The sequence below is a fragment of the Monodon monoceros genome, unplaced genomic scaffold, assembly GCF_005190385.1.
Source record: "Monodon monoceros isolate NGI ecotype Baffin Bay Population unplaced genomic scaffold, NGI_Narwhal_1 Super_Scaffold_20, whole genome shotgun sequence".
In the NCBI taxonomy this organism is placed as follows: Eukaryota; Metazoa; Chordata; class Mammalia; order Artiodactyla; family Monodontidae; genus Monodon; species Monodon monoceros.
This window is the reverse complement of record NW_021703777.1, coordinates 110,195,694-110,215,606: the sequence shown is the minus strand read 5'-3', so window position 1 is coordinate 110,215,606 and position 19,913 is coordinate 110,195,694. Positions and strand designations below refer to the sequence as shown.

General features: G+C 36.2%; 1 protein-coding gene across 11 annotated transcripts in view; it reads right to left on the bottom strand.

Moving 5' to 3' along the window:
- The window catches only part of ANK2 (ankyrin 2), a 272,366-nt gene that overhangs the window by 206,557 nt on the left and 45,896 nt on the right, over positions 1-19,913 (bottom strand). For all 11 annotated transcript variants that reach the window (XM_029235234.1, XM_029235242.1, XM_029235243.1 and 8 more), the window contains exon 2: positions 1,429-1,530. In XM_029235234.1, coding sequence (XP_029091067.1) covers positions 1,429-1,530 — 102 coding nt within the window. The remainder of the gene's footprint in view (positions 1-1,428; positions 1,531-19,913) is intronic.

Below are 19,913 nucleotides of genomic sequence, written 5' to 3'. Positions count from 1 at the left end.
CCTGCACCCTTTGCAAAAGGCTTCAGGTAATTTTTATACAACTATCTTACTGACCTAAGCACTGGAAGCCATAGAAAGTTTGGTAGTGAAAGGAGTGCCATGATCATATTTTTATTTTAGAAAGATGACTCAAGACATAGTGTGGAGATTGACCAGAGTGGACAAGATGAAGACAGGACCTAATTAAGGAGGCTGTTACTGCAACCATGGTAAGTGACCATGTTGTGAGTTAGTGCAAATTTGTGGATATAGAAGATGAACTGAAAAAGGAGTGCTAGACTGCCGTAGGGGAGAAGACAAGGGTGGAGAGCTGTTGGAACTAACATATTGGTGAGGAAACCAGCAGGTAGGAATTTGAGAGGAGAGTAAGTTTGAGTATGAAAAGATATCAGGTTGTTTTTGAAAAGCTGTACTTGAAAGATATACCAATTTCAGGCGACTACAGATGGAACGTAACTGGGCTCAATATATATCAGAATATATATCAATATATATCACAGGCATTCTATAGATGATTTAGAATCTGCCAATGAAATTCATCTCCTGTTAACTTAAAATTAGTCAGGATTATTCACTTCCCAGTCAGCTCTGTCTCACACACACATACAAACACACACACACACACACACACACACACACACACACCCCACACACCGATGTGCAACATTTAGCACACTATATTGAATATTGGAGTCCACTAGACACTTTAATTCATGGCATTAAAATCTTAGTTAAAAATAGCACAAAAATCTCAACATCACTGGGACCAAATAATATCCAAATGTATAATATTGTCTAAAGTCCTTAGCGAATGGATGTGATAAATAAATAATCCAAATACCTCATTTAAGCCAACAGTTGCAACCTCTTCTCATTCAAATTTATATTTTAAAACTAATTGGGGGGATTGTTTTGGTGGTCGTAGTCAGTGTAATAGAGCATAAAAAATAAATAAAGGCATAAAGTTGAAAAAAATAAAAAACTAATTAGGGGGAAAGGGAGGGATAATTTTGATTTTATCCTCTTATTTCTCTATCCCAAATTGTAACAATCAGTTACCCCTAAGTAAAAGGCATACAGCAAACAAGAAAAGAAGCCAGAGTCTGGATAACTAGTTGATGATAAATGAGAAGTAAAACATCGTTCTTGGTCAACATTCCAGCTCAGGGCAGCCCAGATTATTTCATAGGCAAAACTGAGGTTCAATTATTTTTGATCTATCTAATTTGCCAGCCTTATTAGCTCTAGATACAACCATATGAGGCTTCAAAAGTTGGTAAGGAAGAAAAATGGACTTTCATAATTCTGAATTGCTGCTATTTGAGTAAATTCAACAAGCACACGAAAAAAGCTGGGCTCTTGGAATGTATCTGCAGGTAATAAGAGTGTCTTCAATGTATAATACAGAGCCAGCGGCCGTGCTCTTACCTGGTTGCAGGTATTGATGTCTATGCCCCCCTTGAGATATTCCACTACTTTGTCTAAGTTGCCTGCTCTGGCAGCACGGAGGAAGCTTGCATTGCTGTCAGACTGTGAGAAAAAGAAAAGACCTTTAGTGAAATATTGATAAAATGAAAGCATATCAAAGACAGAAACACAAGAATGTTTGCACCATGCATCAGAAAAGCTTCAGTTGCACTGTGTCCATTGACAGATGAAAGGATAAAGAAGATGTGGCACATATATACAATGGAATATTACTCAGACATAAAAAGGAACGAAATTGAGTTATTTGTAGTGAGGTGGATGGACCTAGAGTCTGTCATACAGACTGATGTAAGTCAGAAAGAGAAAAACAAATACCATATGCTAACACATATATATGGATTCTAAAAAAAATTTAAAAAGGTTCTGAGGAACCTAGGGGCAGGACAGGAATAAAGACGCAGATGTAGAGAATGGACTTGAGGACACGGGGAGGGGGAAGGGGAAGCTGGGATGAAGTGAGAGAGTGGCATGGACATATATACACTACCAAATATAAAATAGCTAGTGGGAAGCAGCCACATAGCACAGGGAGATCAGCTCGGTGCTTTGTGAACACCTACAGGGGTGGGATAGGGAAGGTGGGAGGGAGACACAAGAGGGAGGGGATATGGGAATATATGTATATGTATAGCTGATTCACTTTGTTATAAAGCACAAACTAATACACCATTGTAAAGAAATTCTACTCCATTAAAGATGTTAAAAAAAAAACAAAGAAAACCTTCAGCTGCAAAATATTTCAATCCTGAGTTTAAAACACTGAATAATAATTCACAGTACAAGTCAGCAACTTCACAGTATTTCTAGAGAGTTGTTTAAGGACATTAAAGTCAATAGGAAATACACTCTGCTATATTAAAGAGTATAAAAGAACAATAAAAATAATTATTACCACTTTACTCCAAATCTTCAGCCACATTTGAAGATGAATTTACACTACCCCCAAATCCACTGTTATCCATGCATTTTAGCTTCAGGAAGCTAGTGACTTTATACTGAGCCTAACGTCGAGCTAAAAAACAAATGAAATAAGGTACTGGGTTTCTTCTTTCTCTTCCTTTACTGTTTGGTTTTCAGATTTCCTCTGAGGGAGAGCACTGTGTATGGGTCACCTGACAGTCTGTCCTCATTATAAGGGAATAACAGAAAGCTCCAAGGATGCTTCGAGGAAAGCAGATAGCACCAGTTGGCAAGTGTGGACTGGGCCGATGCAAATTTTGTGATCCCAGTGATTTTGGAAAAACAAGATTAAATTTAAACCAGCTGACATAATACCGGGCTCAAATCTCTTGGTAAAGATGATCACTCTGGGTACAAATTGCTTTTTAAGTCCTCATCTTGCGCCCATTCCTCTCAAAATCTGATTCTGGGAGAACAGCTGAATTTCCCCCACAAAAAGTCTCGGGGAGGCTTCTCAAGAGATGTAGCCACAATCGCCCTGCCTCTCTGACTTGCTGACAAAGTCTGATTTTCAAAACTTAACACAAGGATGATGATAAGCCTTCGTTAGGTTCCAAGACACTGGCATCACTTTATAGTTCTTTGGGTGGTACAACATCTGATACAGAGAAAATGGTAACACGAAAAGGGAGCTACTAGGAATTAAAATTCAGGTGGGGCAGCTCTTAATCCATCATTCTCCTCAGTAGGCTGCCCTGCCCTCTCTCGAAGAATGGACTTGGCCAGGGCCCTTGGCACACTCTGTCAGGCCTATTTATTGTGACTGGTGATGACGTACGGAGATAGAAATGTAAGCGTTTTCTCTGGGAGTCTCAAATACAGAATTATTTGCATACCATTAAAATGATTTACACAGGGGAAGGCTGAAAACCCTAGGACGAAATTACCTCATATTTAACCCAAAACCACAATGGCGTATAAATTTACAAATAATATAGGTAATTTATGAGGATTTGAGAGGTATGACTGAAATCTACACATCTGGAATTCACGCTCGGAGTCCTGGTATGACTAACATCGCACTGTTTCTCCTCCCGCCTGCCCTGCTACGATGCCTCACGCTCCATCCTTCCTGAAAGCTGTGCCCATGGCAGGGTGCCCCAAGTATATCTGCAATGCTGCAGGGACTGAATTATGACTCATTTTTAAATGCCTATTCTATGAATGTATTTTGCGGCTTGCAGCAAATTCTAAATTCCAGGAAGATTTTCCGCCTTCAGGTTTCTCGCCGCAGTACTTAAAAGCAAAACATTAAACTCTGCATCATGTTCTGTCAGTATCCCACAAGAAACATCATTTACTAAAAAACAACAAAAATTAAGTAATATTAGGTCACAGAAAGTATGACAAGGTTATTTCCCATAGATTTTTAAAATAAATCCACATGCTCTATACTATATTAAAGAGGATGCCTAGAAAATACTTCCATCTTATACATGAGGCTTCATAATTATACGTAACACTTATGAGTGTTTACTGTGGGTCAGGCACAGAGCTAAGAAGTCATATGCATTTTATCATTATTACAATAATACTAGGAGAAAGGAACTATTATTACGCTCATTTAATAGGTGAGGAAAGAGGCTTGGCAAGTTTCCAAGGTCACATAATTTTTCAGTGAAGATTCAAGACTTAACCCATGTTTATCAGCCTCAAAGCTAGTCTTATCTGCTATTCTACCTCATCCCTGCAAAGTATCAAAGCAGATGTTAGTACAAATACCTAACCTATGAGCTATAAGTTTGTTTCATTTGTGATAACCTCAGTATGCCCTTGGTCTACATATTCACTCTGAAAATCATGGCACTTGCTAAACAGAGTGTCTTAGCTGGAGAGGTAATTCTTGGCAGATAGCCCTAGCCTCAAATTTATCAGCCATCTATGCACCTAGAAAAATGAAGAGCTGGCTTGAGACAAACTGATTAGAAACATACTCACTTGGAAATAAAGAAAGAGATGGTAAAGTACACACTGCATTTAAAAGCCAGTTGACTGTCTCTCTCTACATGTCTAACATGACTAAACTCATGAACTAAGATCAGGGTGCTCTATCATTCTTGTAAAAAAAAAAAAGAATGCCATGAACAAGTAGAGCCAGAAGGGAGCACCTGACCCTTTAGGGATGAAGAAACACCTGGAGACACCCTGTGAAAGCTTACAGAGGCAATTGTTGGTCTGAAGGGGGCTTTTGGCATCACGGAGGGGAATCTATTAGACCCTCTTAGAACCTTCTCTAGGGACAGGGCATGACATTGAGGATTGCTTTTGCTGTTACATAACAACAAGTTTTAATAACTATTTTTCTCTTTTCTGAATCAAACTAAAAAGTAGAGGTAAGTCAAAGACTTACAGCCAGTCCCTGGAATTTTAGCAAAAAATGCTCCCAGTGCTTTGGAGGGGCTAGAGACAGTGGAAATGTAACATCTGAGCCATCCTGCCAGGGACCTCTTCAACAGTTGAGTCACAGTAGATTTTGCTATAAGTTGGATTCTTCTAGAACCCCATTAAGGGATTGAGCTTTCCCAAAGTGAGAAAATGTATTAGAAATGCATTTTGCAAATGCAAATAAGTGTGTTATTATAAAACGGTTCCAGAGCATGAGTTTCAAGAACAAAATTCAAATGAGACTTCAAAATTTATATGTAGATATTGACATTTTGAAGGTTTAAAGTATAGACCAGCATGGAAGTATATATTTTTTTCCTACTCCCACATAAACACATGCAAACCCTATGCTACAAAGAGGTCAATCTGTGATTAAAGCTCTTGACACAAGAGCTTAGGATAAACAGCAGTCAGTCTGGTTACCTTCAATCAACACAGAGATAAAAGAGGATTCAGGGACTCATGGTGAGAGATGCAGCAATTTTTACCATGCTATGTTTCCCTCTGAGTATGACAAAAGTAAGAATTTAAAAATTAAAATTAGGTATTAGTAGGGGAGAAGCATGCTTTCAAAATAGACTGTTGTCCCTTGCCTCAACCAGGAGATTTCACACATAAAAAGTACAAGAAAGAGAAAATGAGGCAATAGCAATTCCTTTGGGGTAAAAGTCTCAGACAAATAGACTAACCTCTTTCTGCTTTGCTGCTTTAGGTCCCTAGAACTCTCAATCCTAAAACCAATTGTACTTATGCCTATAAAGTGTGACTCTGGACAAGGCATTCAAATGCTGAGCTCCACTTATTTTAATCTGCAACAGATGGATGTCATTAAAACTTGTCCCCTTTTCAACCTGAGTGTGGCATCTCAAGCCGAGAAAGAAAAATTTCCTCTTCAGTTCTTCTTGACACAGTTCTGTACATTTTTGATCAGAATGTTAGAAAAACAATACTTTCTCAGCATCCAGCAGGGTGGACATGAAAGGCAAGGAGGAATGTGCATTCACAGAGCCACATTATGTCCTAAACGAGTGCTTCCCCGAAGTGTCCAGGGGCACACCCACAGAGATTCATGAGCTTGCTCCAAGATTTTGTAAAACTTCTATGCTTACAGTTCAGTAACAACCTAAGAAGGAGAATATAAGCATGTTCCAGGTCATCTAGATGGCTACCCTTTAACTGAGTACAACCATATAATTTTGATATATGCCTTTGTGTTTATAATTCAGTGCATAACAGTTGAAATAGGGATGGAATATAGACAGATGCATGGGATGCAAAATATTTTGCCATGGGACAGAGACTGATCAGAGAATCTGGCCCCCATACAAGGTAGGATGTACCAAAAGAACCTGAGCACAGCACTCAGTAGCACATTAAAGCTTCAAATAACAACAGGCTCAGATGCTATCTTTGTAGGGTCCAACTTACCTGGACTATTACCAGTGACTGTAACAGAAAATCCAGAGTAAAATGTTTTTCAGTTCCCAATTGCAGCTTTTACTGGATTAGGTACACATCTTTACCACAATACTAATTTCATCTCCAAGTAAATGAAGAGAGCTTTAAATGATTATCAAATGGCATGCCATTAAAATTGGCATTGGCAAAGTTCTCTAATCACTTTAACTATTCTGAAGTAGGAAACAAAACCTTAAATGTATTAATAATGCTTGTACAACATGCTTATAAAAACGTACACTCTATATTATTTTCATTGAAGTCAAATTCAGAAATGTATTAAAGAAATCTGAGGTTAAATCTTTTTACTGTTAAATCCAACATCTGTGATTTAGTTTTAGACAATCCTATCCATTCGATTACATGGGTGTTATTTATTTGAATAATACTAGTTTTGTAGTTCTGTTCATGCTTAATTTGTACAACTTTCTTTTTAGTAATGGTCTAAGAGTTTAAGGAATTTTATGTAGTTTTATTTTTGCACTTAAATTAACGCTATAGGGCATTCCCTGGCAGTGCAGTGGTTAGGACTCCATGCTCTCACTGCCAAGGGCCCAGGTTCAATCCCTGCTCGGGGGAAATTAAAATCCCACAAGCCTCACAGCACGGCCAAAAAAAAAAGTCTTTTTTAATTAAAAGAAAGATAAGTTAACACTACAATAAAAATAACAGCACTGGAGGTCACAAACATTTTTTATACTTCAAAAGAGAGGAATACATTATTCAAGTTTGAGAAGCAGGCATCCTCTAGTGTGAGTCAGCCACCAGCCTCAACTACCCTAGGGAGTGACATGGGGCACCTCGCCTCACAGCCTCTGGCTTATCCTGTACCCTCCACAAATATTTGCTGACTGATTAACCATAGGAAAGCACATGCTCCTTGTGGAATTTAGGGAATTTGCTTATTTTCTTAGGATGCAGTCATTCCTTTGTAAAAACAGGGTCATTTACCTGCCTACTCCAAGATCCACATTTTTATAGTAATACAAAATAAATAAAATATATTAAAATCACTTGAGGGGAAAACCTTTAATATATACATAATGAAATAAGGGACATTTCTACAATTCCTTAGGTCTTTTCCTAGGAATGTTGGATAAGTTAAAACCATGTCCAGCAAATCACGAGTTGTATGATCTTGAGTCTTTGTGGGTCTTAATTTCCTTATCAAAAAATAAATGTATTTTATAGAGTTGCTGGGAGAATGAAATAAGATTTGAAGATGCTTAGCTCAATGACAAGCACAGAGGACCCTGACCGAGATTTTTTAATAATTGTAGTTTTTCTTGTAAATGATAAAGGCAAAACAACAATGACAAATCAAAGGATAGATGCATACACATTATCTTCTTTAAATAAAAAGGTTGTTGCCAGAAGACCAGAGTGTTTAAAAATATTTTGCTGTGTGCAGGTACAAAAGGACAAAAAAGAAAGCAGAACTGGGTGTGGTCTGTCTCCAAAGATGAAGATTTTACAAAACACCCTCTTTGTGATATATGAATGTTTTCACTTAAATAATCATACTTTTGTATAGGGACTGCTGGATTGTTTAAATGTTTTAGCTCTTTTAGTAGCTCAAATTGTTATCACTATCTTGTCATAAACCAAAAATTGGGGGGCAACTGAGAACCGCACACTAGATGTACTGAAATATTTCAGAAAGAAGTCCACAAGTTGCCTTCCTGCAGTTAGAACATATAAATGACCAGTAAAACACTTTATACCACGAAATCCTACTTAATTTCAATTCAGCTGGACACTAATAACAAAAATTGCTATAAACCATATGTTTGTACACTGTAGCTCAACCATGCTGATTAAGCTCCATTTTTAGCATCATTTCAATAGGTCTTTACACTGCTATTAAATGGGAAATGCAGAAGGAGCTATGATCTTCAGAAAGAAATAATGCCATTTCTCTAAAGACTGTTCCTACTTCAGTGACCTATGTTTTAAGAAAATTGGTTCAGGCATAGGTGTTTCTATTTTACTTTTAAAATGTTACTTAACAGACTTCCCTGGTGGTCCAGTGTTTAAGACTCTGTCCTTCCAATGCAGGGAGTGCGGGTTCGATCCCTGGTCAGGGAACTAAGATCCCACATGCTGCATGGTGAGGTCAAAATAATAATAATAATAATGAAATAAATGTATTTTTAAAAATAAATAAAATAAAATGTTACTTAAGATAATTAATGATTAACACATAAAATATCAAAACAATAAATTCTTCCTGCATATTTTAAGCAAATATCTTTTTGATATGTGAGATCATTTGAAATTACACTTTTATATAAAGACAAAGTTTGTTTTCCCTTAACTTAGTGTTACACTTTGACACTGATTATTCACTAGCATGCTAAAATTATTTCATTATCGGTTGTTGGAAGCCATCCTGGAGTCCCTGCGCCGTGACAAAGTCATGATGCTATCAAAGGCAGGACTGCGAAGCAGCACTGTGCCAGGACGATGGACTACATCTCTATTGATTTGTTTGGCTGTGTTAAGCTTATATATGGAAACAGCACAAGGGGGATTTGCGCCCAGGGTTAGGAAAATGAGAAAAACTACTACCCACCCCCCTACTATTATTGTCACAAAATGGAAAGTACCTATTTCGGCCCCAGGAAACTGGGAACGCAATACACAATCTGGAAATACAGTGATGTTCCTATGGAAAACACCCCCAACTGAACAACAGTGGCCCCTACGAAGGGGTTGTTGATGATTTTGCTTTCATATGGGTCCACTATAAAGAAAGGTTAACACTCTGGCAACAATTGGCGGATGATAAACAGGAGCGTAGGAGGTATTGTAAGTGCTACTAGTGGAGTCAGGTACACAGGAACTGTAGGATATATTGTAAATATTTTCAAGGCACTATTCAAAAAACTTGCCCATGCAGAAAGAACACGAAGATCGCACTTCTGTAATAAAGACTTACATAATAGCTTGGGTTAACTACTAGAAAATAACCTGCAACTAATGAGAACTTGGGGAAGTATCTTGTTAGTACATCTAGAAACTGGGGACATTTTCAGAAAACTGATAAAAATATTTTGAGGTTAGAACATGTTGAGATTTTGTACATGATGATGAAACCTGCCTACATATAAATACCTGCTCTGAAAAATAAATTTGAGCTTGATGTGCTGACATCTACAAAGGGTGTCAGGTCTTATTTCCTTCGCCGACGCCGTCCATCCCTCAGGTTTCCCTGGACTCATTGGAGCTGGACTCCGACAATCAGTGTCTTCCCTGAGATTATCATCCATGAAAAGAAAAACTGCCTATAGCATACCAATTCCAACCCTTTCAAAGCATTAAGAATATTTTGCAATACTATGTAGAGATTCATGAATCCCTTGTACAATTCTTACGCTTCAAAAAAGAGTCAATCTAGAATATTACATAGCAGTGGGAACAGAAGTGAATGAACTATATCCACATGGAACATCGACAGATCTCACACAAAAAAAAGGCTAAGCAAAATTAGTCAGACCCAAAAAGGACATCTTTATGATTCCATTTATTAAAGTTCAAAAACTAACAAAACTAATCTATACTGTTAGAAGTCAGAATAGTAGTTTCTGGAAGGAGGCAGAAAGGGCCTTCTGGTTGCTGGCAATATCATAGTTCTACCTGCTCATTTTGGGTGTTGTTAAATGGGTATGTAAATTTTGTGAGAAATATCAAGATAAACAATATAATTTATGCATTTTTCTGTATGTTTGTTATAATTAAATGAAACATTTACTTTAAAAAGATGGCAACACTGAAAAATAAGTTGTTCCTAACTTACACAATAGTGACAAAAATCACTGAAGAGTAAATAGATGAAAAAATTAGTATTCAAAAGCAGCATCTTTTTCTTACTATGGAGGCAATTTTTCTAAGGCAGACTATTCATATTATGCAAGGCTTTTAATGAAAATTTGATTTGCATATATTTAAGGTGCTACACAGTCTAAGAGAAAATGCAGGCTACTAAATGCCCACGGCTTTGTGCTTGAACTCCGAAGAAGGTTGTTGCTAACTCAAATTCTACAGCATCTTTTTATTATACTGTACAAATAGTACTCCTCTGGTCTTCAAAAATATTTACTACAAATCCAAGAAGACCAGGTCTGGTTCAGAGATCTCGGTTGTTACGTCTTCTGGGATAAATATAAGTAAGTTCTAAGACACAATTTTATACCTTAAAAAAATTTCTGTACACTCACTTTGTGTCACTCACTTTTCTGAAAACTGAATCAAAATAATAATGTGATGATATCTTTCTCAATAAATTAGAAATACTGCAAGAACACAAAACTAGTAGGAACAAAAACCCTAAATCAGAAAAAAAGTTGTGATATATATTTGATAACTATTTTATACTTCAGATTCCCTGTGATTTTGAAATTTTTAAATGCTTATATATTTTATAGATATTCATTTTAAAATAATTATTGAACAGAAGAAATAGGAATTCCTGAGTTAGTATGTTATGAGACAGTAAAAGTCTAACTTGCAAAGTAACTGTTCTGCTGACATGAGTTTGGTTCCATAAGATGTTTCTACAACTAGGCTCAATTCGAAGATATCAATACAATGAGACATTAAAACTTTCACTAAAATGAGAACTTTTACAGAGATAGGTAGAAACTTTCTTAAGTTTCTTAAGTTAACTTGCTTACATCTCAGTTTCCTACTGAACATTATCATAAGTTGAAAATTTAAGCAACTTCTCCTAAGGCAGGGAAATCAACAAGTTTTGATTACTTGTATTCTAGACGTATGTTCTGCCTACGACTCCAAAACACCTACAGAACTCAGAAGTTCTGTCACAAAATAAAACACATCAATTTTTTTCTGAATTTAAATGGGAAAATGGTAAATTTGTAGATGGAAATATCTGTGGCTCCTCCACAACATTTACAAATCTAAGAAAATCAGAATAGTGAGGGAAACATTTTGCTGTCACTGTAGGTCAGACATCAGATTAAATAACTGGAGGTTCATCTTAAAAATTTAAATTGAAGAACACTGCAACTGAATGCTTCAGATTGTCTCAAAGGATAAGATACTCTTTGAGAGGCTTCAGTTACATCAACAGATTTTTCTTTTTAACATCTTTATTGGAGTATAATTGCTTTACAATGGTGTGTTAGTTTCTGCTGTATAACAAAGTGAATCAGCTATACATATACATATATCCCCATATCCCCTCCCTCTTGTGTCTCCCTCCCACCCTCCCTATCCCACCCCTCTAGGTGGTCACAAAGCACTGAGCTGATCTCCCTGTGCTATGCGGCTGCTTCCCACTAGCTATCTATTTTACATTTGGTAGTGTATATATGTCAATGCCACTCTCTCACTTCATCTCAGCTTACCCTTCCCCCTCCCGTGTCCTCAAGTCCATTCTCTACGACATGAACAGATTTAAGACATTATTGCTTTGGTTAGGTAAGCACCTTAATGATTGCTTTAGCTATTAAACTATTTATCAGGAGTTAATATTTCTTCCTAAAGAGTTATCATGCTTTGAGAAAATGGCATATGATTAGGAGATTATGACACCCCACTTTCATCACTGGTTCCTCTTGAGGTAGAAGTATCTTGTCACACCATGGTTTAATGTCATATACAACCACTAACACTATTGGGTGAACTGATACATTTGAAAAGTTCTGCTTTACCTTTTTTTTTTTTGACTTTTTAAAAAAGTTTTTTACTGGGGTATAGTTGATTTACAATGTTGTGTTACTTTCTGCTGTACAGCAAAGTGAATCATATACATATACATGTATCCACTCTTTTAGATTATTTTTCCATATAGGTCATTACGGAGTACTGCTTTACTTTTTATGTTCAAAATGTTGTCAATGCAAAGACAAGCAAAATATTCCACAAATCTTATACTAAATATTATACTTTCTCTATAATATTCCCTAATATTTTCAATAGCTAAAGTAACATGGATATCTGCATTTAACATGCCAACAATAAAAATAATGAAAATCTAGAGCTCCACAATAGAAATTTAATAACACATATCACATCTATATAGGATTGAATTCTAAACAGTTCTCTATTATTGCTTTGGGATCTCCAACTGGTTTTGTGTGTAAAATAATGAAGCATTATTTTTAAAACAATCTGTATCCGAGGTCTAATATCTTTCCTAATTTTCAATGAGCTGGACATCTCTGTAAAAATGTTCTGCCAGCATCTTAAACTCAAATGAACATGGGCCAAAACATGGAAGAGCTTATCAAGCTTTTATGCTGTGTACACAAATCTCCAAAGGAATTTGCCTTTGGCCCACAGCTGGCCATAAAAAGAGTAGGCTTTATAAATGAATAATAACCTACTATAATAATACTTGGGTCAGGAGAAAAAAGAGAGACCTTTTGATATAATTTGGCAACAATAGTTTATTTAATGCTTTCTTTAAGAAATCTTCTCTACAGGAAACTCTTCATTCCCTGACTAATCAGTGTGTTAAAATACTACAGGGCATTTGGAGGGAAAGATATATTAGAGTTTATCCCACTGCTATACTTAAGTATCAGGATAAATGGAACTGAATTAGGTTTTAGTCTCCTTTGAAGGCCTTTAGAACTGTCAGGACATGAAAAAACCAAACCCAACCAAGTGAAAATATCTTTCATCAATTCTTTATTATGTCAGGCATCCGACAGTGTTAATTTACTATTGCCCCCTTGAGGTAGGCACCGAATTTCTATCCCCATTGGTCTGATTATTCATCTTCAGACCATCTGCTCTGAAGCAGACATCACTCAAACAGAAGTAGCTTCGTGACACAGCACAGATGAGGCGCTGACCGCAGCCCCACATGCTGCACACACTAAAAAGTAGACTGTTTCTCTTGCATCCAATTATTCAAGATGCAACAAGAAAATACACTCTTGCAATGAAAGCTTCACAATGGCTTACCTCATTATATGACCACTATTTTAAAAGAACTTGCATATATTTTTGTATCCTTACACTGTTGATTTTAGTGTAGCCCTGTTAACATGCACATGGAAACAGAGAAGGGCTTTCTGTTTACCACAGTTCAGTGTACATCTGTAGTTGTCAGTCAGATGGATTTTCTAGGGGGTATCACTTAATTACAGCTCAGCAAACACACACAGTAACAACCTGACTGTACTTGTTTAAATGTAATTCTGAACTCATACTGTTTTCAAAAAAGACTAATTTAGAGAAAAATGCATCAAAACTGAGCTGCTAACTCAATTATTTTATTTTACTTTTTTGAGTGCATAAGTTCTGCAATATTAATGTCTACTCCAGAATAAATAAGAATTTGAATTCATCACTTTCTAAAAAAAAAAGTGATTCAAGATCACTTTTTGTCCCAAGACAATATTTTAATTTTATAGGAATAATAGACCCAAGAACTCTTATTTGTGCCACCCTTGGAGTTTCTATGTTTTTGGAAATCTTTCTAATTACTGGATGTCAGAAATTTCAGCATGATAATCATGTTGTTTATTAGAAATAATCTGTGTCTCTAGTCCCTTTGGTTAAACTGCTATTAAGTTCATTGTCATCTGTAAAATGCAAAAGCCCTTCTTTCTAATGTGCATATAATTTTTGAGAAGTTGTTTATTCAACCCATTCTCCTCAGTATGTGGGTCCCAAAGGAGCATGCACAGTTTTCAGACTCTTTTGCACATTTCTGATGATCTACATGGAAAGCAAAATTGTAATTCTCAAAAAATCTGCATCATCCTAAATGTAATATAGATAATCATTTTTACATTCATTTCTTGACCCTCACCATGCTGGTCCTTGATGAATGTCAACAGACCTGTTAAAAATTAAATTAAATTTTTTAAAAACCTAAAGAATATGCAACATGTATGCTGTATAAGAAGTAAATAACTTCCAGTTTGACTCACTTTATTCACTTGATTAAATTTCTGAAAAGATCTATAGTTGTACCTATCTAAACATGTACATATTGGAAAAATCACAGCTTCAGGGGACTTCCCTGGTGGTGCAGTGGTTAAGAATCTGACTTCCAATGCAGGGGACACGGGTTCAATCCCTGTTCAGGGAACTAAGATCCCACATGCTGCTGCAGGGCAACTAAGCCCACGTACCACAACTACTGAACCCGCACACTCTAGAGCTCATGTGCCACAACTAGAGATAAGCCCGTGCACCACACCAAAAGATCTCGCGAGTCACAACGAAGCTCCCGCGTGCCACAACTAAGACCAGACCTAGCCAAATAAATAAATAAATATTTTTTAAAAAATCATAGCTTCAGTTTGGAAAAAAGTGAAAATAAATTAGTCAAACAACAGATTATTTTGATAATAAATATTATATATAGAATGGCTAAACAGCAAGGTCCAACTCTATATAGCATAGGGAACTATATTCAGTATCCTGTAATGAACCATAATGAAAAAGAATATATATATTATATATATATATGAAACTGTCACTTTGCTATACACCTGAAACTAACACAACATTGTAAATCAACTATGTTTCAATACAAAATAAATTTTAAACAATTAGTTAAAATAATTTAACCAGCTCTTAACAACCAGGCTAAGACAAATTTTTGGAAGCACCTATTGTATGCCCGGCAGTGAGCAAGGGATTAATGTAGAAAAAATAAACATGATCCATCCCCTCAAAAGATTTTAAGGTCTGCATTAAAAAAAATTTTTTAGCTGCAACATAGTCCATGAATTAGATAGAAATGGGTAAAAGTGGATCCAGGGAGATCCATTTAGAAACAGTAGTCCAAGGAATAAGATCCATTTAGAGACAGTAGTCCAAGCAATAGATGCTTGTTTTGTTTTACAAATAGATTTTACATTTAGATATAGAGTAGGAATAGCAACATAGTATTTTATAAAGTTCCTGGTGATAAGTTAGGTGGAAAACATAGCAGGCACAGGGACTAATGAGTGCAACATCATAGTGGTAGGAAAGAACACAGTATGAAGAAAATTATAAGTAATGCAGTGTGTGTGAATTATAAAGATCGTGTTAGAAATGAGAAAAGTAAAAATCTCAAAGTAAGGCAGGGCCCAGACCATGAATGTTCTTATATGCCGTCATAAGAAGGCTGAGCATTACCCTCTAAGTGAAAGGACAGGAAAAGCCAAGATCAGAATACTGTTTCAAAATAATCACCCTATAACATATGGAAGATGAGTCAGAGGGGAGTCTGTGAGACAATCTGGGATACTATTAAAACAGTTCTGGCGAGCAGTATATCAGGGACAGCAATGTGAAAAAAGTAACGATTTGTCATAGATGTAGGGAAAAGAAGCTATAAAACTTGGGGAAATTGAATTTAAGGGTTTATGGAAAAGAAATTAAGGAAAATTTGGCAACATCTAGCTTTGGCGTGTAATGAGCGACATTACTAATCAAGACCAGAAATCTGGGGAAACAGAATACCCTAAAATTGGAGAGAACACAATAGCTTGGTTTTGGTCTGGTGAAATTTGATGTGCTATCACGGCATGGCAGTGTGTTGAGAATACAAGACTAAAAAATCCAGGAGAGGATATGGACTACCGACAGAGGCCACAGCCTAACCTCTGGGAGATGGTCTGGTTTTTTTGCAGCAATACTGGTTTTTGCTTCATTCCTTACCATTTCTCTGTCAATAAAACTCCTAGGAATAGGGAAGCACTTCTTGTATTGCCTCTGGAAGCAAATACTGTTGACCTATCAACATCTTGCATGAAATGCCAGGAAGTGCTGATAAAATAAAAAATTGCAAGATCTATGTATACTGCAGTATATGTATATACTTATACACCAGTGAGACTAAAACAGATTTCTGTACAGGAGATTTCGCATGAGCTCAGAATACTAATTTCATGCAGCTGACATTTCCCTATAAGACCAGGGTACAACTGAGCTATTGCTTTATCCACAATGGATGTGACCTGCTGTAACTTTCTAAATTTACCCTTGTGCTATGAACTGCAATTGTCTAGACTAGTTTGAGCTATTCAATTCTAACTGTATGCAAGGTAAAGAGCTTCCGTAACTACAATGAAATGTAAAAAGAGGATGGAAAACTGGCTTTAAAAAGGAATGTGTTAAATTAATTACAGTACATGACACATGGCAGTGGAAAAAGACGAGCAAATCACGTATTTGTAGCGTGCACTGCCTTTTTTCTTTTTTTTAACATTTTAGCTTATACTACAAAATCCCTCAGTTGGAAATCAGTCAATAAAAACCCCTCTGGTTATTACTGCATTTCAGAGAATATGTGAACTTCTTCTGAGGCAGCTATCAAAACAAATTCTTGATTTGTTGGGGTAAGAGCATTGGCATCAACTCCAAAGAGAATTTTGAAAAGTAAGGAAACTCAAAATTTAAACATAACTAAAAACAAAAATAGGGTTAATTTATCTCATGAAACTAAGCTTTGGTTCAGATGCCCAGGACCATTTTTTTTAAAAATCGGGCTTAAGCCAGCCAGGTTTAATGAGAAATGGAGAATTCTCTGTTAGTTGTTTTTTTATTATTTGACTTCTACGAGAAGTTGTATTAAGTGGATCTATGGGTGTATTTCCCAGAGGCTTGGGATAACTTCTTCACAACACCCTTCCAACCTACCCTTCCCCCCTCAAGTTTGACCAAGTTCCTTTACTCTGGGGTCCCATAACACGCTGCGAATTCAGTCATTCATAAAGGTTTGTTGACTACTAGTTATAAGCACAACACTACACTAGATATTGTGAATGGCTCTAGCAGGATCCCCAAATTATCTGTTTACACATGTATCTCCCCAGCTAGCCTGGCCCTCCAGGATAGATGAGGCCATGACTTCCTCACCTTTGTGTCTCCGCTGCCCAGCACAGGGCCCAACACAGAGTAGATCAATAAATACTTGTGGAAATAAAACAAAATAAAGGAAGAAGTTCAACAAAGTGAAGGTGAACAAATAGGCACACGAAGCAGCATTGGTCTGTATGAATTAAACTAGTGAAAAGTTTGGTGAATCAAGTAAATTTTTGCAGACTTACTAAATTTAAAAACTTGATTTAAAATCCTGATTAGCAAAATTTATACTTGTTATGTTAATTCTATTAGATAACCACAATAAAACCAAATCCTGTCTAACTCTTCCTAAGGGTAAGTGAATAAAGAATAATGGGTCAGGATGCCTGCCGTCTGTATAATTATTATCTTACAGTTGAAATCATGGGAAAATGACTATACTTAGCAATGGAATTGATTAGATAGGCTATGGAGCTCAACATTCTCTGACCTTAATTAGTTTAACAGAGAATTGCCAACTCTGACATTAGTAATGAAATTAAACATAGAAAGAAATGGTATCATACTCATACTGACTACACAGAACCATTAGTATCCTGTTTCTCAGAAATAAGAAACTATAATTTTGTTCTTTTCTGGGGGGAAAACTTTACATAGAGCAATAACATAAGCTTTTATTATTGTATAAATTATCCAAAGAAGAGGGGAATTACTGAATGCATAACAACATATGGTAATATATTGCACTATCCCCAGAAGTTATAGTAAGACTAACTTTTAAATAAAAGAGATCATAGGTATGTTTAAATTATTCAATGAAGATACAGAGGAGAGAGGCTGTTTCCTTTTAGAATTATTATGCATGTAAAATTCACCTCACTTCAGTCATAGGTAAAACTATATATTTAATTCTACCTCTACATTCTCATATAAATATCTACCTGTAATATGACATGTAAAATTAAACTATCCTATTTGTGCATATGTGTATGTGTGGTATGTGTGTGTAAGAATGTGTGTGGAGAGTGGGAGAGTCATATATCCCACCAGTCAGAACAAAGTTATAACTTCTCTTGAAGACAGAAACTATGTTTTATAATTCTAGAATTTCCAAAGCATAGTTTAGTGCCTAAAATATATTAGCCAACAAAGATGATTATGATGGCAACAGAACCTTGGGAAGAACATTATCATATTTTTTAGTCTTATGCAAAGCTGAGAACAGGTAACATAGATGCAAGATATTCTAGTTTTAATTGCTCAAAACTTAAACTTAGAAATTAAAGAAAAGTTAGATTACTTTTGTACATATAAAAATATAGCATTAGAACTTTTTTTGCAAAGCAGTAAACTGTAGCCACAAAGACCTCATTCGTCCACCAAAATTAACTTAGTTGATATATAAACATTTTTTCTTAAATATTAACACCATAGAACCTTATTTTTGGTCCTTGACTAAGAAGCAGTGGCAGGCTACATTTGTCTTAGTAATTAAAGGCCAAAACTTGTGAAACTAAAAGATACTAAGATTTTCATTCAAAAGATGTTTAGCCATATATGAAAAACTCATAGCTAACATCATAGTCAATTGTGAAAAGCTGAAAGCATTTCCTCTAATCAGGAACAAGACAAGGATACCCACTCTCACCACTTTTATTCAATATAGTATTGGATGTCCTAGGCAGAGCAATCAGAAAAGAAAAAACTAAAATGAATCCAAATTGGAAAGGAAGAAGTAAAACTGTCACTGTTTGCAGGTGACATGATACCATACATATAGAAAATCCTAAAGATGCCACCAGAAAACTACTAGAGTTCATCAATGAATTTGGTAAAGTTGCAAGGTACAAAATTAATATACATAAATTGTTGCATTTTGATACATTAACAATGAAATATCAGAAAGAGAAATTAAGGAAACAATTCCATTTACCATCACATCAAAAAGAATAAAATACCTAGGAATAAACCTACCTAAGGAGGTAAAGGACCTATACTCAGAAAATTCTAAGACACTAATGAAAGAAATTGAAGATGACACAAATAGATGGAAAGATATACCATGTTCTTGGATTGGAAGAATTAATATTGCTAAAATAACCATACTGCCCAAGGCAGTCTACATATTCAATGCAATTCCTATCAAAATACCAATGGCATTTCTCACAGAATAAGAACAAATAATTTTAAAATTTGTATGGAAACACAAGAGATCTCAAACAATCTTTTTTTTTTTTTTTTGGCGGTACGTGGGCCTCTCACTGTTGTGGCCTCTCCCATTGTGGAGCACAGGCTCCAGACGCACAGGCTCAGTGGTCATGGCTTATGGGCCCAGCCGCTCCACGGCATGTGGGATCTTCCCGGACCGGGGCACGAACCCGTGTCCCCTGCGACGGCAGGCGGACTCTCAACCACTGCGCCACCAGGGAAGCCCCCAAACAATCTTGAGAAAGAATAACAGAGCTGGAGGAATCATACTCCCTGACTTCAGACTACACTACAAAGCTGCAGTAATGAAAACAGTTTGATACTGGCATGGAGACAGACACATAGATCAATGGAACAGAATACAGAGCCCAGAAATAAACCCACACACTTATGGTCAGTTAATCTACAACAAAGGAGGCAAGAATATACAATGGAGAAAAGACTCTTCAATAAGTGGTGCTGGGAAAACTAGACAGCCACATGGAAAAGAAATTAGAACATTCTCTAACACTATATACAAAAATAAACTCAAAAGGCACTAAATCCTAAATGTGAGATTGGAAACCATGAAACTCCTACAGGAAAACAGAACACTCTTTGACATAAATTGTAGCAATATCTTTTTGGAT